Source organism: Rhopilema esculentum, chromosome 11 (genome assembly GCF_057945365.1).
Source record: "Rhopilema esculentum isolate cy_ngs chromosome 11, ASM5794536v1, whole genome shotgun sequence".
NCBI classification, from domain to species: Eukaryota; Metazoa; Cnidaria; class Scyphozoa; order Rhizostomeae; family Rhizostomatidae; genus Rhopilema; species Rhopilema esculentum.
This window is the reverse complement of record NC_142825.1, coordinates 11,826,403-11,843,084: the sequence shown is the minus strand read 5'-3', so window position 1 is coordinate 11,843,084 and position 16,682 is coordinate 11,826,403. Positions and strand designations below refer to the sequence as shown.

Below are 16,682 nucleotides of genomic sequence, written 5' to 3'. Positions count from 1 at the left end.
GTGTACATGAAACATTTATTCGATATTTAGTTTGTCACAACACATTTTAAGCCTCTTTCAGACTTTCCCCAGTTGTATGTGAAAAGCACATTGCCTTTCATCCAATATCGTTTTGCCAAACCACTGTTTAGTTTTTGCTTTTGCTGCTAAATCGAGCCGTTTAAATGTTTGGTGCTTACTCTAGGTGTTAACAGGTCGCAACCTTGTTTCGTGCAGTTTGCCTTTGTTTTCGTTTCTGATTATTACGAAATAAGTTTCACTCTTATCCTTTGTGCAGGTGAATACATAAATCTCTATAGAACACAAAGATTGGCTTTGAAGGATAAATTTTTAGAGAAAGATCGTTTGATCTCTCAGTTATCAAATGAGCACAGCCGAATGCAGGTTTGTTTTTTTTGTATTGGTTATGTGTTATTATTTTATCTGTTAATAATAAGATGTTGTTCTAATGATAGGCTATTATATTACTATTTTTTTAAACAATGTACATTTAGTATTAAGCACTTTTTCTCTCAAACTCGGACCTCTTTGTTATTTATTGCGTACTATGTACTATGAGCACTATTCCAGACTTTTTGCTTTATTTGAAAAATATATTAAATATATTCCCAGAGACCGATAGATATCTTCCTTTATGGAAATATAAAAGATTTTGTTGATACATCTTGCAAAGATCAATCAGGTAGACACAGCTGGGGGAGAGGAGGGGTTGAATCAACAGCCAAAAGTTGGTGATTTTGTTTAAGATGGTATCCTCACCCTTGGAGTTGAAATTTCCAAGCGAAATAAAGTGCCATTAAATTGTTTCATTTATTTAGTTTCCACTATTCGCTATGTTGATGTTCTGCAATTTTTGCAACAACTGTATACTTTAAGTCTGATGCTGTGTGGTATATATTTATGTATAACATCTTTTTAAAAGTTTTTATTGTGGTGTAATTTTTTCAAGTTTCAGTGTTTTGTTACTTTTCTTGATGATATCAGGATAAGAAGATTGCATTCATCAATATTTACTTATATTTCAACTCTCATGCTGTCTCTTTACAGTCGAAGATTTCGCATCTTCAAGAACTTGTTATGCAAACTTTGGCTGAGAAATCTAGAGTAGAGGAAGAAAAGGTACAGCTACAAGAGCTCGTAAACAAAAGACTTGCAATACAATCTGGCGAAGAACGAGAAACTGAAATCCCTAAATTTGATCTATCGAACAATTCTCTATACGATGAGACCATATCTTTCCCATCAAACGACGAGGATCATTCGAAACACATAGCGGGAAGGAGAGAAAGGACAGAAAGCGAAACAAGTGGTTTTAGTGATGGTAAAAGACAGCAAATTATGCAGTTATTTGAACAATTAAACGACACTGGGGAGGGGTATCAAAGGGGGTGGTTGTCGCCTGCTGTCAGGCGAAAGGAGTTTACTCCATGCAAACATTGTGGGGGTAGGACAATTAATTTATAGGGTCGGGCATTATTGCCCATGGCTAGGTGTTATCCAGGCTGTACATGGTTGGTTTTTATTAACAAGCATGTTGTTATTAGTATTTGTATTCATAAGCAGTTTTGTGGAGGATATCTTCAAGATGGTGATTATTTTTGTTGATAAAATAGAAGCGAAAAGTTAAACGAACACCTAGGCACTGAAAAATGCTTGAGTATAATGACATTTTATACGCATTTGCGTCGGTCATACAGAATGCCCAGCCTGGATATCTCCTGTCCAATCATACCGTTTTCTGAGGCAACTAGAATTTTTGGCAAATTGCTTAACAATAAACAGAGGTATAGAGGCAAACTTTGTATTTCTACTGGAAAATATCAGGTTCAGTAATTGATTTTCTGCACAAAAGGTGAATTGCCTTTGCCATATCTGGGTATTAGACTGCAATATTTGGCAATACCTGGGTATTTTACTAGTTAATAATTGAGTATTTTTCTTGGTAATAACTGGGTAATTCACTGGTTAATACCTGAGTATTTAAAAATGTTATGTACCTAGGTATTGTACTTGGCAATACCTAGGTATTTTTCTGGTAATACCTTGGCTATTTTTAGTAGATTTCAGGATAACATCTCATTCAGGTAGTATAGGATAGGCAAGCATATCTTGACTAAACGAAAAGACATCAGAACGTCATGAAGTTATAGAAAAAGTTGCCAAAAATTCTAGTTGCCTTCTTAATGAATTTTAAAATTGTGCTATTATTGAATGGCAATGTATTGTTTGCTATGCAGAGAATGATATTTACATTAGCAAATTATTAGATTGGTAGAGACTTTGATGTACTATTCTTAAAAAATCACTCAAAAAGCTATCGAATTTACACGTGGGTTTCTCTTCTGTGCTTTCTAGCTTTCGTCTTGTGATCTTCTTCAGGAATATTTTCTTGATATTTTCTTTTTGCTACTGCATCATTTGCTACGGTGACACACGGTGCAAAACTAACATCAGAATACACCAAAAGAGGTTTTTTTAACATTGCACCACATAACATAACATTTCTGTGATTGCACACTGTACAATGTCCAATTGCTTGGAATGATATCCCACAATGCATTAAAGGTATCGATTTCAAAAAAAACAAAGGTCTCATCTTTTGAGCTAGCAGAAATCAGCTCACGCCCAATCCACAGAAGATCAGGCAATTTATATTTTTAAACTCCGACTGACCTTAAAGCCTGGTTTCCATATAGCTTTAAGCGAGGCTTTAAGGCCATTTAATTTTAATGCATCGGTGATACGTTGGCGATGCATCGCCGATGATTCTCTTCAGCCTGGCTTCCATATAACTCTTACGTGTCGCCGACGGAAAAAAGTTTAACGCTGATTAAAATCGGTCAGCCTGATTTCAAAATACAAATTTCGAAGCCTGATTTGACCTCACTCCCAAAGGCTAATAGCTTGATATATTGATAACACTAAAACACGGAACCATTGGCTGATTAAAATATTTCACTAAAGTTCTACAGCCACATAGAGACTCACTGAGAAGATCATTTGCTATTGCCTTTATTATAAAGAGAAGGTTAAGAAAATTGACTTTAAATTATTTGGTGAACTTGCAATTGAGAGAATGAGCTGGTCTACCCTGGGTACCAGACTCTCTATTTTATTTTATATATAGTGAGTCTGGTACCCAGGGTAGAGCTGGTCATACCAGTGTATTTGACAGGAAGGATTATGACGTCATAAAACGATGAGAACGTCATGCAAAAACATTAAGAAGTAAAAAAATAGTAATTCCTTACATTCTTAAAAAGCACTGAGCATGTGATATGCAAATATGGAGCTTGGTTTACAAAAATAGTTGCGATAAAACAATTGATGCTGTTCAAAGCGAATTTTCCTAAGTTGATGACGTCATCAAAAAATTTGACTTTTTGAAAAATTTGCATGGTTTATTTAGTTTAAAATACAATAAAAATGGAGGTCAAGTCTTTGGCTGGTTTTCAAAAGACTTTTATCAATTTTTGATGATGTCATCAAAAACAAGCAACTTCAGGTGTAAATTTTTTTGGCCCATCTTGGATTTGAAATCTCAATGGTCATGGTATGTGAAATAAAATTTGAGGTTAGGCAGTTTGCTAGTTTTTTCTACAAAACTCCCTGTCTATTAACCATTCTCAGCAATGCGTAGGTATCCCTTGTAGTAATTTCGTGTTTTACACAGCCTGCGTGCAGACTCAGAAATTTAAAAGAGGAGAGAAAGTAGAGTCTGCGCAACAGAGCCGCTTTTCTTGTTCGCTGACATCAAAATTTTATTCTAAGCACTAGAACAACAACTCCATTAGCGTGCAATGTTTTTCTGTAATTTTATTTGTTCAAAAGAACAAACAGACCTATTCTATCACCCTGATACCATTCATTTATACTTCTGCTCGAAGGCGCCACTTTGAAAACTGAGAAAAGCAATTGAAATTCCCCCAACAAATCAAATTCGGTTCCTTGATTTTGAGGAACCTGTGAACAAGAAAATCGGCTCGGCTTCACAGACTCTACTTTCTCTCCTATTTTCAATTTTGACAACAGAGTCGGCATGCAGGCTAGTTTTACAGGGCTTTTTGAAAGGTCGTGTTCATTTGTGATAATTGGCCTAGTTCTTCAGGAGATAATGGCTTTTGTACAAGTTTCCGGACTTTCGCTATAGTACAATTGTTTGCATCGGAAATTCCTTTGCTTTGCAGTATTTCGTGCTTAAAAATGTCAATTTCCTTTCCTTTGGGAAGAAAGTAACGTCCCAAAGAAAGGATGGCATCTGTATTTTTTTATGTTGGTTTGCATAATCTTTGTTGTTTTTGTCTTGTTCTGAGTTCTGAGTGTTGAGAGAGACGAGGCCTTAATGTTTAGACCGCGGGCACCCAATGTTAATGTTACGGTCTGAGGTCAGACAGACCTTTGGTCTATCTCTCTAGCATTGTCCAATCATTGTAAGATTCTATATCACGTGGTGATCCCTTGCTGGTCTGTTCCTTGCATTTAGCCAATCAATTTCGAAATTGAAGTCACGTGACAGAAGTACCTCATATTCTCCTCGCAAAAATTGCAAGCGTATTGCTTCATGACAAAGCAAAATGGCGGAGTCACGAGAGCATCTTCATTGCTAATTACCTGTGCCGTTCGTTGCCATGGGCGAATAGATGGCATGTCATGTAGAAGAAAAGAGCAGTGCTCGCTCTTTTAGTATATTTGTTGTGCCCAGACTGAAAGATCTTCGAAATTTGCTTTCCTGGAACAATATGTGTGCCGCCGTTGCCTGTCTGAGTTTTTAGCCCAAAGCACAACGACGGCTTTCAAAAAAAGAAACAAGTTATGAACAACATGAAAGCCGTATTATTTACATTTGCTGGGACATTTATGTTGCTTGTTTTGAACCTTTGGTAAGTTTGCAGTTATGACAAGTCAATTGTCTTCACTAAATTTTTGAATTTATTTTAGGGCCAACCAACTTTACTGATGTGTAGACTTAGTTTGGCTTCCCGCTGAAATTCTCCTTTTACTTGCCAACAGAATTCCTGCCTTCAAGGATGCAATATTCAAATTCGAATAAATCGAATTGGCAATTTGTATCAATATGTTTGGTAGGCCTGGCCAAATAAATAGAGGAAGTCGAACCCTCTTCCAGGCTTGGCTGTTTTCAAAGCTCGTATATGTACTGAATTTGTAAAGTTTGATAATGTGTATTCTCAGAGCTTATGCTACTGGTGAAATAAAATGATAAATTTTTCTCTCAGTTTTTCTATTTTGAAAAGGTGCTTCTCTTTTTAGGCCTTTTACAATCAATTTCAAATGATTGAAAGTTAACTGCTGTTTATAAGCTGCCCTTTATTCGTGCAAACAATATTTAGCAAACAGTGATGATAATTGCCTAGTTGCACTTAGTGACTTTTCAATTGACCCTGTTGAGATGAATAAAAACGCTAGGCATTTTATTGTTAAATAAAAACGCTAGGCATTTTAAACTGGTAATATTTTGTAGTGGTTTTTCCTGTGCTATTGTTTGATTGCAAATTGTTGATTTTGAAGTTCGCTTTTTGGGCCTTGTTCATAGGTTCCTGTCTTTTTTTAAAGATGAGCCATGTATTTTTCATGGTTTTTGAAAAATTCTGTTTGACATTCTGCATTTTTCTTCCAAACTATTGTTCCCAAGATTTTCCCCCACCAGACCATTGAGATGGAGATATGGTCATAGTGTCACATAATAACAAGAAATTGTGAAAATGTCTGATTTATTTATAAGAATACAATTTTTCCAGCTTCAGTATCCTTAAAATATTTTTTTTAAGTTTTTTAATTTAAAATTTTTTTAAATTTTGGGTCTGAATATTTCCTATAGTATTCTTATTTTTTCAATTCTGATTTGGTTGCAGGGAACATCGCCTACCCTCAAATAAAAACCATGCTTTTTGAAAAAAACAATAAACATCAACCATGCTCTTCTTTGTTCTGAGCATCACAAAACAGGCAACTGCTGAAAGTGATGCACAAATATGCAAGCTGAGGCTGAGCAAATTGGTATACAATTTTTAAAAATTGGATGAATTTGAGCCTCAATATTCCTATAAAAAAGAGTGTATCTTCTAATGTAATCTGAGGACTTTTTGTGTTACAATAGTATGAAGGTATGCAATGCCTGTTTTATTTTCTGTTTATTTGTAGCAAGTTTAATGCAGAAGAGAACATTTTGCCGGTTGCTGAGAAAGAGAATGCAAAGAATGAGACAAGTAAAAGTCCAAAGGTTGGTTCTGAAAAGTAATATGTTAGCAAACGCTGAATGTGCTATAAAAGAACTTTGTTTTAATGTTTTCATGCCAAACAGATTTCAATGACAACAATAATGGGGGAGTTTTTGGCTATTTGATCAGCTAGGCAGCTGTGTTTACAACAAAAGTCATCAATTGCTTCTCGATTATTTGTATGCTTCTCTTGAAATACCTTCAATTGATATTGAAAGTTCAAAGTCAAAGTTTTTGATAAGCAGTGTCTGCTTTCTGGGAGTAAGATCATGTCTGCTGTATTTTGTCAAATTATTGTAGAAACTTGGAGCTAAAAATGGAGCTAAGATATAAACTTAAATGAACAATTTCCACATCACAGAAAGCAGGATAAAGTTATGGCCTTAGTACCTTCATGGTAGTCATGCTATTTTGAGTTTTATGTTAGAAATTGGAGATTTTTAGATAATTTTAGCAAGACTGATAATCTTTGCTAAATGATCCTATGACTGTTGATCTACACAACTATGACATAAGAAGGGCATTATAAGTAGTTGATTAATAGCTTTTTAATGTCATTTAGACCAGTCATCATCAGAATTCCATTTTATTGCTGATATTCTTGATTTGTATGTTTTAGAATGACACAAAGGTTCAGCAGCAAGATGCCCCAAATGATAATGGTCCAGAAGAGGAAATTGGTAGAGACGAAAACATTGTTCTACCCACAGTTGCCCCAGCAACACCTGTACCATCATCTTTCATATTGATTTCAACATCAGATAGCTTACATTCTGTTTTGCAAACTATAAAACAAAAATCAGATGAAAAAGAAGAACGTAGCATCATACAGGAAGATGATTCTCAGAATTCAAGGTATGCAGTATCGCAGGTCTTACATTTGAAAAGTTGGTATAATGAATAGAATAGGGTTGCAGATGTTCGCCTGGCGGGAGACGATAACTCAGGAAGAGAATCTGTTCAAGTTTCATGACTTTATGATTAATGGACTCTGACTACAATTCCCTACAAATCTACTAATCATAGGTTATATACAAGTTACACTTGACCGATTATGCTTGATATGTAATTGGCAGTTTGATTACAATTATTCGGTAAAAGCATTTGAAGATGTTTCACTGATGTTATTGTCTTTCAAAAACAAGGTGAACTTGCAAACGAAAACGGGTCGATTTTCCTTAAAACAATTATGTGACAAATCCAGATATTGGAAACGAACATTTTGTAAATTAAAAGACTCAATACAATTAGAGCTAAAATCTAGATTTCTGCAGTTTGTTTTTACGTTATCTTATTATATGATTACAAGGGGCTGGTTGGAAAAAATTTCTGCCTTTTTTCTCTGAAACCTCTTGGCTGTCCTGATGATGAAAACTTTGTTTTTAAAAAAGATGACAATTGATTCTAATAAAACCTCCCAATCCGCTGTTTTGAATGTGATTTTCTCGATAGGAATGCTACTGAATACAATCTAGACATGATTTCGGTATAGCTAATGAGAATGCAGCATGGTGCTTGTACTTGCCTTGCCATTAGGAGAGTAGATAAATTATCCGCATGCATGAAAAATGCCATTATATGCAACCCTGTTATGATTATGTTTAGCTTAACTCTTAGGTGAAAAATTATTTGTTTTATGAAATTTTGCTATATGTTTGTGAATTATAAGGCAACATTGTTTTTATTTTTATCCATCCCTGGATCACCTATGATAGTTAGTTTCAAAGAGTTTTAGCTAGTTTTATTATAATTTTTGATATGATAAAATCATTAAAGCAGTTATGCATCCGATAATTTTAGGATTCAGAAAGAAAGCCAAGTTGATGAGGTTGAATTTGATACATCTGGATCAGATCTGGCTTCACAGCAGGTTTCTTTTCAACATGAAACAAATCAGAAAACTGAAACACCCCAAGTAGAACCAAAGGATCCCATAGCTGAGCAGTCTGTTGACATAATGAAGTATAATGTTGATCCAGGAAAGGAAGATGGTGACATCGAAACCAAAGATCCTGTAGAGGTCAACAAAGAACAAGAAACTAAAGAAAGTAAAGAAAGAGTTGTTGAAAACATTACTGAAGCAGCCAAGGATGTTACAAGAAGTACCAACAGTGCTGATCAGTTAAAAGGAAGCTTGGAGACTGAAGCATCAGAGAAAGGAATTTTAGAATCATTTAAAGACTGGAAAGAAAAACTAGAGACAAATGAGAAAAAAGTAATTGCAGAAAATGTAGTCACAAAACCAATAACAAAGAAAAGAACTTCCAAAAAAACAAATTATGCCTCATATGAGTGTGGAGCTAAAGTTATTGCATCAAATAATGAGGCAGAGAACATTGGAGCAATATTAAATGAAAACAGAGATCTATATATGCTGAACCCATGTAGCTGTAGTATTTGGTTTGTGATTGAACTTTGTGAAAAAGTCAGAGCAGAAACAATTGATGTTGCAAATTTTGAGCTGTTTTCATCCTCTCCTGAAAAATTCAATGTTTATTTTAGTACCAGATATCCTACCAGGGAGTGGGAGTTTGGTGGAAATTTTAATGGCAAAGCAGAAAAGACTATTCAAAGCTTTCACATGACAGAAGAGTTCTATGCAAAATTTGTCAAGGTTGGTTTTATATTTTAACATAATACCTTTTTTATAAGAACACATTTTGTGAGGGCACAGAGGCTCAATTTGCCAACAATAACAGGATAAGAACATGTCCATCCTCAGATGGAAAATTGAAAGAATTGTAATGTGTTTTCAAAAGTTTTACCTGTGTTTACGAAGTAGAGCAGATTTATTAGGCTGATAAACTATACTCTCAAAAATGCCATGCATCTATAACTGTTATTTTGTTTTCTGAGAATCAGTTTTTGGTTTGTGGTCGTAGAAATATCAGCGTGAAAATAAGAGCAGCTTTAAGAGCACCAGAGCTTCAACTTGTCTAAAAATACAATCATTGAGCCTTGGCAAAAATTATCTGTTTCTTCTAAAAAATATTGTATGAGCAATCGTTTTTATTTTTGATTGAAGAACTGTAGAATAAGTCTGCTTTTCAAAAATTTTTAATTTCTTGCTTTCTTGAATTTTTTAGACTTGCCATATGTCTCATCTTAAAATCTCAACAGCTCACACACATTGTTTATGATTTGGTCCATTGAAGTGATGCCTCTATTTGGCAAAAATAATAAATTCTTGATCTTTATTATACCAAAATTTTTCAGTCTTGTGTCACACAGTCTGTTTCATCCAAACCTCCTACCTATTGGTAGAGTACAAGCCCCCTCCCCTGGAGTGAGGCTGTGCTCTGCCAGATAGTTTATAGGTTGTTTCGTAATTATTCTCCCTTTTAAAGAAAGTAACCATCTTACATATGGCACTTATAAGTCAACTAATGCATATACCTGCACGTTTTGGTTTATAAAGGGTGACGGTTCAAAGTTGCATCTGTAGGTTTCCCGCAAGAGATTCCATCACCAGGCAACTGGCAACGTCATTAGGCATAAAGCTCGGAGTTGCAACTTAAAACTGTCCTGTTCTTTACACAAAAGAGTGTCAGCTATGCCTATAAGGCATAGATCACTTGATGCCAATAAAGTAATTTCATTAATGCACTTGTTTAGATAGCAAGTATTTAACTACCAATATTTAATCAGAAATTTTTAAATTTTCTAGATCGAGATGGTTAGTCACTTTGGCAAGGAACATTACTGTCCATTGAGTTTGGTGAGACTCTTTGGAAGGAGCGAAGTTGAAGAGTTAGATGATTCTGAAGACACTTCTCATGATCACGATGGGAGTACTGAGGATGCAGAGTCAAATGGAATTAAAAGCGGGGAGCTCCCGAATGGGGTAAAAGGAGGGGAAAAGAATTTTTTGAAAAGTGCAACTGATATGGTTATTGGCCTTGTAAATAAAGCAACGAAGAGTTTTACTGGTGTCGATGAAAAAAAGCTTAGCAATAGTACTGTTAATGGTGAAAGGAATGCAACAGAACAAGATGCTGAGAATAAAACTATTGAAGGGGACAATGCAGATGCAACAGAAAGGCCAACAGTTATTCAAATTGTGGAGACCGATGAAAAACTTACGAATGATTCTAATGGTATTGACTATGAGAATAATTCGACTTTGACAGACAATGGAAATGCAACAGCAAGTTCCTCAAAACTGGTTATATTACTAGAGGGTGATGATACAGACGAAGAAACTGAAATTAAATATTTAAGTAAAAACTGTGTTTTCTATGGTGAAATTCAAAACCAACGCTGTGCAGATCCGAGAAAGAAATTTTGGATTGAGTTTCTTTTCATTCATAGAATGTGTCCTTCATTTTTAAAAACTAAAAAAAAAATTGAGATTCGCTCTGTTGGTTCTCATAACCTTAGCTCTTCCATTGCACAAAAAAATCAGACTAAAGAAAATTTAAGTTTTATTCAAAGAACTGTGGAAACCAGTAGTGGGATTGTTTTAACCGGGGAATCCATGTTAGGATTGAAAAACACTGCGTCTTCGTCTGCAGATCAGGAAATAACCACTGCCTCCCCAAGCAGCAGCCTTAATAAATCAACAACGTCGTCACTAACGAGTAGTGTTAATGCTAAAGATGTATCTAAAGAACAGGAAAATTTGTCGGCTGCCACAAAAGTGGAAGCTGTACCAAAAACTTCTCAAAGCAAAGTTACAGAACTGACAGAGCAACAAGTTGATAAAGAGATGAAAGAGTCTTGTAGTGAGCCACTTCATGTTAATCCTGATCTTTCACAGATCCTTGAAGCTGCAGAAAGCTTAAAGGCTAAAAAACAGAGAGAGGATTCGATGAAAAAAGAATTTGAAACCATAAGTATTCAGAAAAAAAGTGACGGTACAGAATCAGACTCCAATAAATTGGCACCGGAATCAACAGAAAGTGTCCAGAAGGCAGCTAGCGAACATGTGGACGTGTTGTTTATAAGCTACGATGAAAAACTAAAAGAGGGTAAAGCAGAGGCATCCGAGAAGGAGAACCGAGGGGCAGCGGAGAATCAAACGAATGATCCAGATGCAAAAGATTTGGGCAATCTGGAAAAGGATAGCTCAAATGACAACAAAACAGAACAGGTCAGATCTTCAGATGACCCTGTGGAAGATCAACAAGCGATGAATGGGCACAAGGAACAGTCCTTGAATGATCCAGAAAAGAATGGAGCTTTTGTAGATGCGAAGAATGCTGAGAGTTCTGAGCTTTCAACAGCCCAAGAAGCGCAAGAAAGTTCCACGATATCTACTTTTGTTGCAGAAAAAACAGTATCTGTTCATGAGAATGCTATTGAAGATCTTGATTCGGTGGGATTGGGGTCAGATTTAGACATGGCTGCTTTTATAGCACCATCCTTTTCGCAGCCTGTAAGTGTGAGCCAGAGCTCTGAGAAAACTAGTAGTGATTTAGGTGTTGGGTTATTTTCTTCGAACATTACTGGCATTGATAAGCTTAACCTGCCTGTTAGCCCTGCTGCAGTTCTAGAGCGATCGCTTGAAAGTGACATGCTTACAGTTCCTGCCACGCAATCGCTAAGTGATATTCCGCAGTCAAAGGAAGAGTTTACACCACAAGGTATGCCTATTGACTTAAAGGAAAGCTTTACCGTTGCCACAGAGCGATTGGATGTACCAAAACAGGAAAACACTGAGAAAGTTGCTCCGGGAGACGCATCAATGAAAATTGGCAGTGGTTCATTTGGGAATAACAAAGAATCTGCAATTCTGAAGTTAAAGAGCAGGGTAAAGGGGTTGGAAACGAATCTAAGTTTGAGTATGCAGTACCTTGAAGAGATGAGTAAGAGGTACGGAACAGCTCTTGAAGAACAGCAAAAACAGTTTAAAGTCAAAATAAATGCGCTAAACCTGACGTTGATAAAGAACAAGGAAATCATGGAGAGGCAAGAGAAGAATTTAGACCAACTAACGAAGCAAGTACTGTTGTTATCGATGCAGTTAAGAAACTTGACTGAAGTAAGCAAGGAACAGAATTTAAAGGTGAATTTCTTTTGTAGTTTGCAAGCAAAGTGCATTTTTATTGGTGAGGAATATTTTCGCAGGTAATATTGAGCTGAAGAGCAGGGAGACTAACTTACCCCCATTTTGTTTACATTGTATTAGGATAGGCCTACTAATTCTCTTTTTTTAATTTGATACTAAACGACAGATATGTATAAATTGAAGTCTTGCAGTTGTGGTGTGCAATTTCCGTGGGTTTCTGCTTCTCGGCAAACGATTTCAAAGATCTCTCTCTATGCCTTGTCATTGACCTTTTCCCTCCAAACTTTTCCTTACAAAATACCAGTTAATATAGTGTTTTAATTGATGTACGTTCTGTTACTGAAAAACATGCCGCTAGAACTGATTTTCTCTGGATTTGCAGATGGCAGAAAGATACGCGTTTACATGTACGGTTGAGGTCGTCATTATAATCATCATACTTTGGACCTGCATTCGAAGACCACGTGCTGCCGAGCACCAGTTGGAGCAGCGAAGGCACAGTGCTCCGTCGGCCTACAGTCATCACAATGATCATGGTATGTATTTTATTTAAGTAGTAATAATTTTACACAGAATATTTTAAAGGCAAGGTAGTGACTTGAATACGTCAGTGGGCAAAATTGTGGTAAGTGTTAATATCCTTGACATTTCGGTTCCTTTGAAGTGTTTTTCACAAAATGGTTTTCACAAATGATTTTATTAAGTTAGATTGTAATTCTTTTTTCCTCCGAAATTAAAAAACCTAAAATCCCATCCAAAAGTCTTGGAACATTGTCACTAACTTTTCTATTGCATCCTCTTCGTCTACTCCGAACAAGGCTGATTTATGTAATGTTTAGCGGTTCGGTGTGGCTTGATTGATTCCAAGCAGTTAGTTGTGATATTTAATGGTTAGCGGTAATGATGTTTAACTCGACAACCAAACTGCTTTTGGGCAAGTGGGGTTGTGGTGTCGGTCTTTTTTACCGGAAACAGTTGATTTTTGGAAACAGCAGTTAATGGCGTTGCATGCTGGCAGGGATTTTAATTTCATGCCAGCAACTGCTTACTTTGTAAAATGTAATAGTGTTAAGGTTTTCCGATATTTTTTACCAGACTTGATTTTTTGAGAATGGAGTTAGTGACAGGTTTTGTGTATGGTTTTATTGTGACTGGGAAACCGTTGGCAAAACTGCTATTTTTTGTACATTCGAAATTCATTTCATTTCTAACAAAAGTTCCTTGTTTTTTGCATTTTATCATAAATTTTAAACCTTCATTATTTACCATCACAATCTCCTTAAAAATTATTTATCGCTATGGACAAGCTTTTTCTCTAGAAGTCATATTTTTCTTCATATTTTCAAAAATGTACACGGGCCAAAGATATCGCAAATCAGCTGAGCTTCAATCAAGTAGTCAGCTGAGATTGAATTACCAAAAAAAAAGGAAATTTGGAGAGCTGCAATTGTAAACCAGTCAATAAAGACCGAACGGCTAAAAAGATTGTCATGTAAACTTTGTGTTATTTTGTTACATTGAAGAGAAGAGAATTTAGAAAATATTGTAGGAAAGGGTATTAGAGAGTAAAGAAACGGGTTTCACTTTGAAGTCATAGAGGCAGAGGAGAACACTCTACTGTTCTTTGGGTTTGTTCCTAAAAGTATTTTTAATTCAGGGACAAATGATCCCAAAATGCCTGTCGTTATTCTATGTCCTTTACTTTCAGATACCAAAAGCTTAGTTCTGGCTGCAAGTGAAAACCGCATTGATGACCAACGACCGTCCAGACATGGATATCTACCATCACTGGAAGCTCCTGTAAGTTCTTTGTACTCAAAAAGCTTCCACCACTGACTGTATTCCTTGTCATTAAGAATAGCATCTCTCATTAGAGTTCCAAAACGGAATGATTTTTTCTTCTAAATAAAAGACCTCCCATTTTTCTGTATTTCTAATGTTCTCTAACATGAATCGTTCCCCCCTTACAGGTAGCAACAAAGCGCAGGCGACCGAGAAAGAAAAGCAAAGGTGCGGATGAACCGGTGTTTGATAATTTAGCCCAACTCGAGGCCAGCAGTGCAAGAGAGGCTGCTATGATCAGTAAAACTGCAGGAGTCCTGTTCTCCGCTGGGAAGGGAATCTTCAATGGACTGACAGGTCGGTTAAGTTATGGTCCTTCGTTGCCTTTTCTCTTTGATTTTTCAAACAATCTTTTGGTGGTACAAAACTTGAAAAAGGCTTTGAACAAAGCAAACAGTTAGTAAACTAAAGCTTTTCGTCTGACACTCTTCAGAGTTTAAAACGTCAGAACATAGACCGAAAACTCTACGCTAGGAAATATATATTTATCCAGTTGTGGATCGATAGGCCAATCAGAAACACGAGCACACGACTGTTGAAGTTCACCAATCAGTGCCGCTTGTCTATTGAGAATGTTACCAATGGAGTCCTAAGGCGAAAACAAACTCCTTTTGTCTACACAGTGGCGGTTTTTTCGTGCTTATGTAGATAGATTCCAAAACTGCTAGGTGGAACGACGATCGGGCTTCACCAATAATCCGAAACCTGTCGCCAATATGTTTACCAATATCTTTGCTTTTTGTTTATCTAAAATCCAGTTTAATTTTCATCCTAGCTAACTGCTTCTGCTCAGTTAGGCGCAAATATATGTTGGCAAGCCTTTGGTTTTTTGCCTTACATGATCCCAACAATCAGAATCCGCCATTTTAGCGTGACACCTGTTTTCTCAGATATCGGATATTTCGGAATCTTAACTGGAATGTTTAAAAAATGAACCTTTTTCTGGTCACGAGAAAGCCATTGTCAAAATGTTGGGACTGAATGTTCAATATTTTCCTATCATTTAAATACGACGAGTTCCCGTCATCTTCTTGAAATGTTTGTTGTTCTTTTTGATGGAAAATATAATTTATTATGTCAAACTATCAAGAAACTGCTCACTTCTTCTTAGGAGCATTTACAAAGCAACCAAAGACGCAGATAGCTTCTAGACGAACTCGCGCTCTTGTTGACGTCACAGGGTACGAAAATATAAATGGCTTTGGAAGATCTAAGAGCTTGGAGACTGTTGATGAGGACGAGGAGAATCTTCCTCCGCAGAGGCATCGAAGCCTTGATAGCATTCGTGGAAAGAAGTACAGTAGGATAGCTGCGAGGTTGTCCGACAAGAAACGAGGCTGAGATGTGCTATATAATGACCCTATGATTATAATTTGTTAACTCATTCTTTTTAATCAATAAGGTGGTTGCCTGAAACCTCAAACTGATTTTTGAGGATTTGAAAGTTAAGGGCCGCGCTGATACCGTGCAAAATGGTGGGAAGAAAGTAGGTAATTCAATTTAGATCATTTTTAAAAATTGGTTTTGACTGAGAATATTTAATTGTAATTTGATGGAACTGTGACAGTTTTGAAAATTGGGACTCGCTGGATATTTTGATTTTTTTTAAGTAACACTGCATGGGCGTGAATGAGACAACGGCAAAAACATGCACATGATTTCTCCATGGTTCAGATCTGACACGTTTTGAAATCCACCGCTATGCTATTGCTGATTTCAGTCTTAGAATGTCCAGGGAATTAAGAACACAATCAAATGATTGAAGTAAAAGAAACACTAAACAATTTTGTGTTTAAAACCCCGTTGGGACTGGTTATTGAGAAACATGCCAAACGTTTCTAGAACGTTCCTTTTTGTGTCTGCTGGAGATGCCAAAGATTCATGCTACTAATTTCAGTGTTTCATGGCCTAGATAAGATGCAAATAAATGGATTCAGTGTCAACTATTGTCCAGGTTAGCACTTTATCATTTTAGTTTAAGCCTTTTCAAATTAAGGAGAGACTGCTCTCTGCGAACTACCCGAGGCCTCGTGTTAGGCCCAAAGAGTCCTCACATAGATCCGTTTGTTTTAAATCGGTTATGTATTTATCTTGATTTGCAATAAATGTGAATACCACCATAACATTTTCAACTCACCTAATTATATTGCTTTTGCACACAAAGTAAAAAAACTGAAATTATTTTTGTTAAGCTTCATTGTTATTCACAGCTGAAAATTTATAGATTGACATATTTTATCACGACACAATTCACAACCTGTTTAAAATTTTGTACTTAATCATTAGTTAATATTATTAGTTGAACGTTCTAAATTTGTGTTAAACTTTCCTTTTTGCAAGCGCGATTATTCATTTATAACCTCCATAGCAGTTTTTCGTTTAATACTTGTAACAGTAATTCTTTTTATGTTATCTTTAAAAAGATGCCTAAGCTTTTAATAAATCTGTATTAACATTGACATAATATGTCAAACATTCATTGCTTGCATATAAGTTTTGTAATAAAAGTGCTCTAAGTACGAGATTTAATGAGAACAATACCTTGAGATGTGGCCGTTTCTTTCTATCTACTCAGTTGGTTTATGATACAGAAA

General features: G+C 36.0%; 2 protein-coding genes across 2 annotated transcripts in view; both read left to right on the top strand.

The window, feature by feature from the left end:
• LOC135694063 (golgin subfamily A member 2) overlaps positions 1-2,326 on the top strand; it is a 35,194-nt gene extending 32,868 nt beyond the window's left edge. The window contains exons 31-32 of the mRNA XM_065212719.2: positions 278-384; positions 1,048-2,326. Of these exons, the coding sequence (XP_065068791.2) occupies positions 278-384; positions 1,048-1,464 (524 nt within the window). The 3' untranslated portion in view covers positions 1,465-2,326. The remainder of the gene's footprint in view (positions 1-277; positions 385-1,047) is intronic.
• Positions 2,327-4,535: 2,209 nt separating this feature from the next.
• Positions 4,536-16,634, top strand: LOC135694061 (uncharacterized). Its single transcript, XM_065212718.2, has 9 exons — positions 4,536-4,880; positions 6,160-6,238; positions 6,856-7,091; positions 8,037-8,850; positions 9,904-12,243; positions 12,629-12,782; positions 13,955-14,046; positions 14,217-14,385; positions 15,200-16,634. Exons 1-9 carry the CDS (start codon positions 4,813-4,815, stop codon positions 15,427-15,429), a joined length of 4,182 nt encoding a protein of 1,393 aa, XP_065068790.2. The 5' UTR covers positions 4,536-4,812; the 3' UTR covers positions 15,430-16,634.
• The last annotated feature ends 48 nt before the right edge of the window (positions 16,635-16,682 follow it).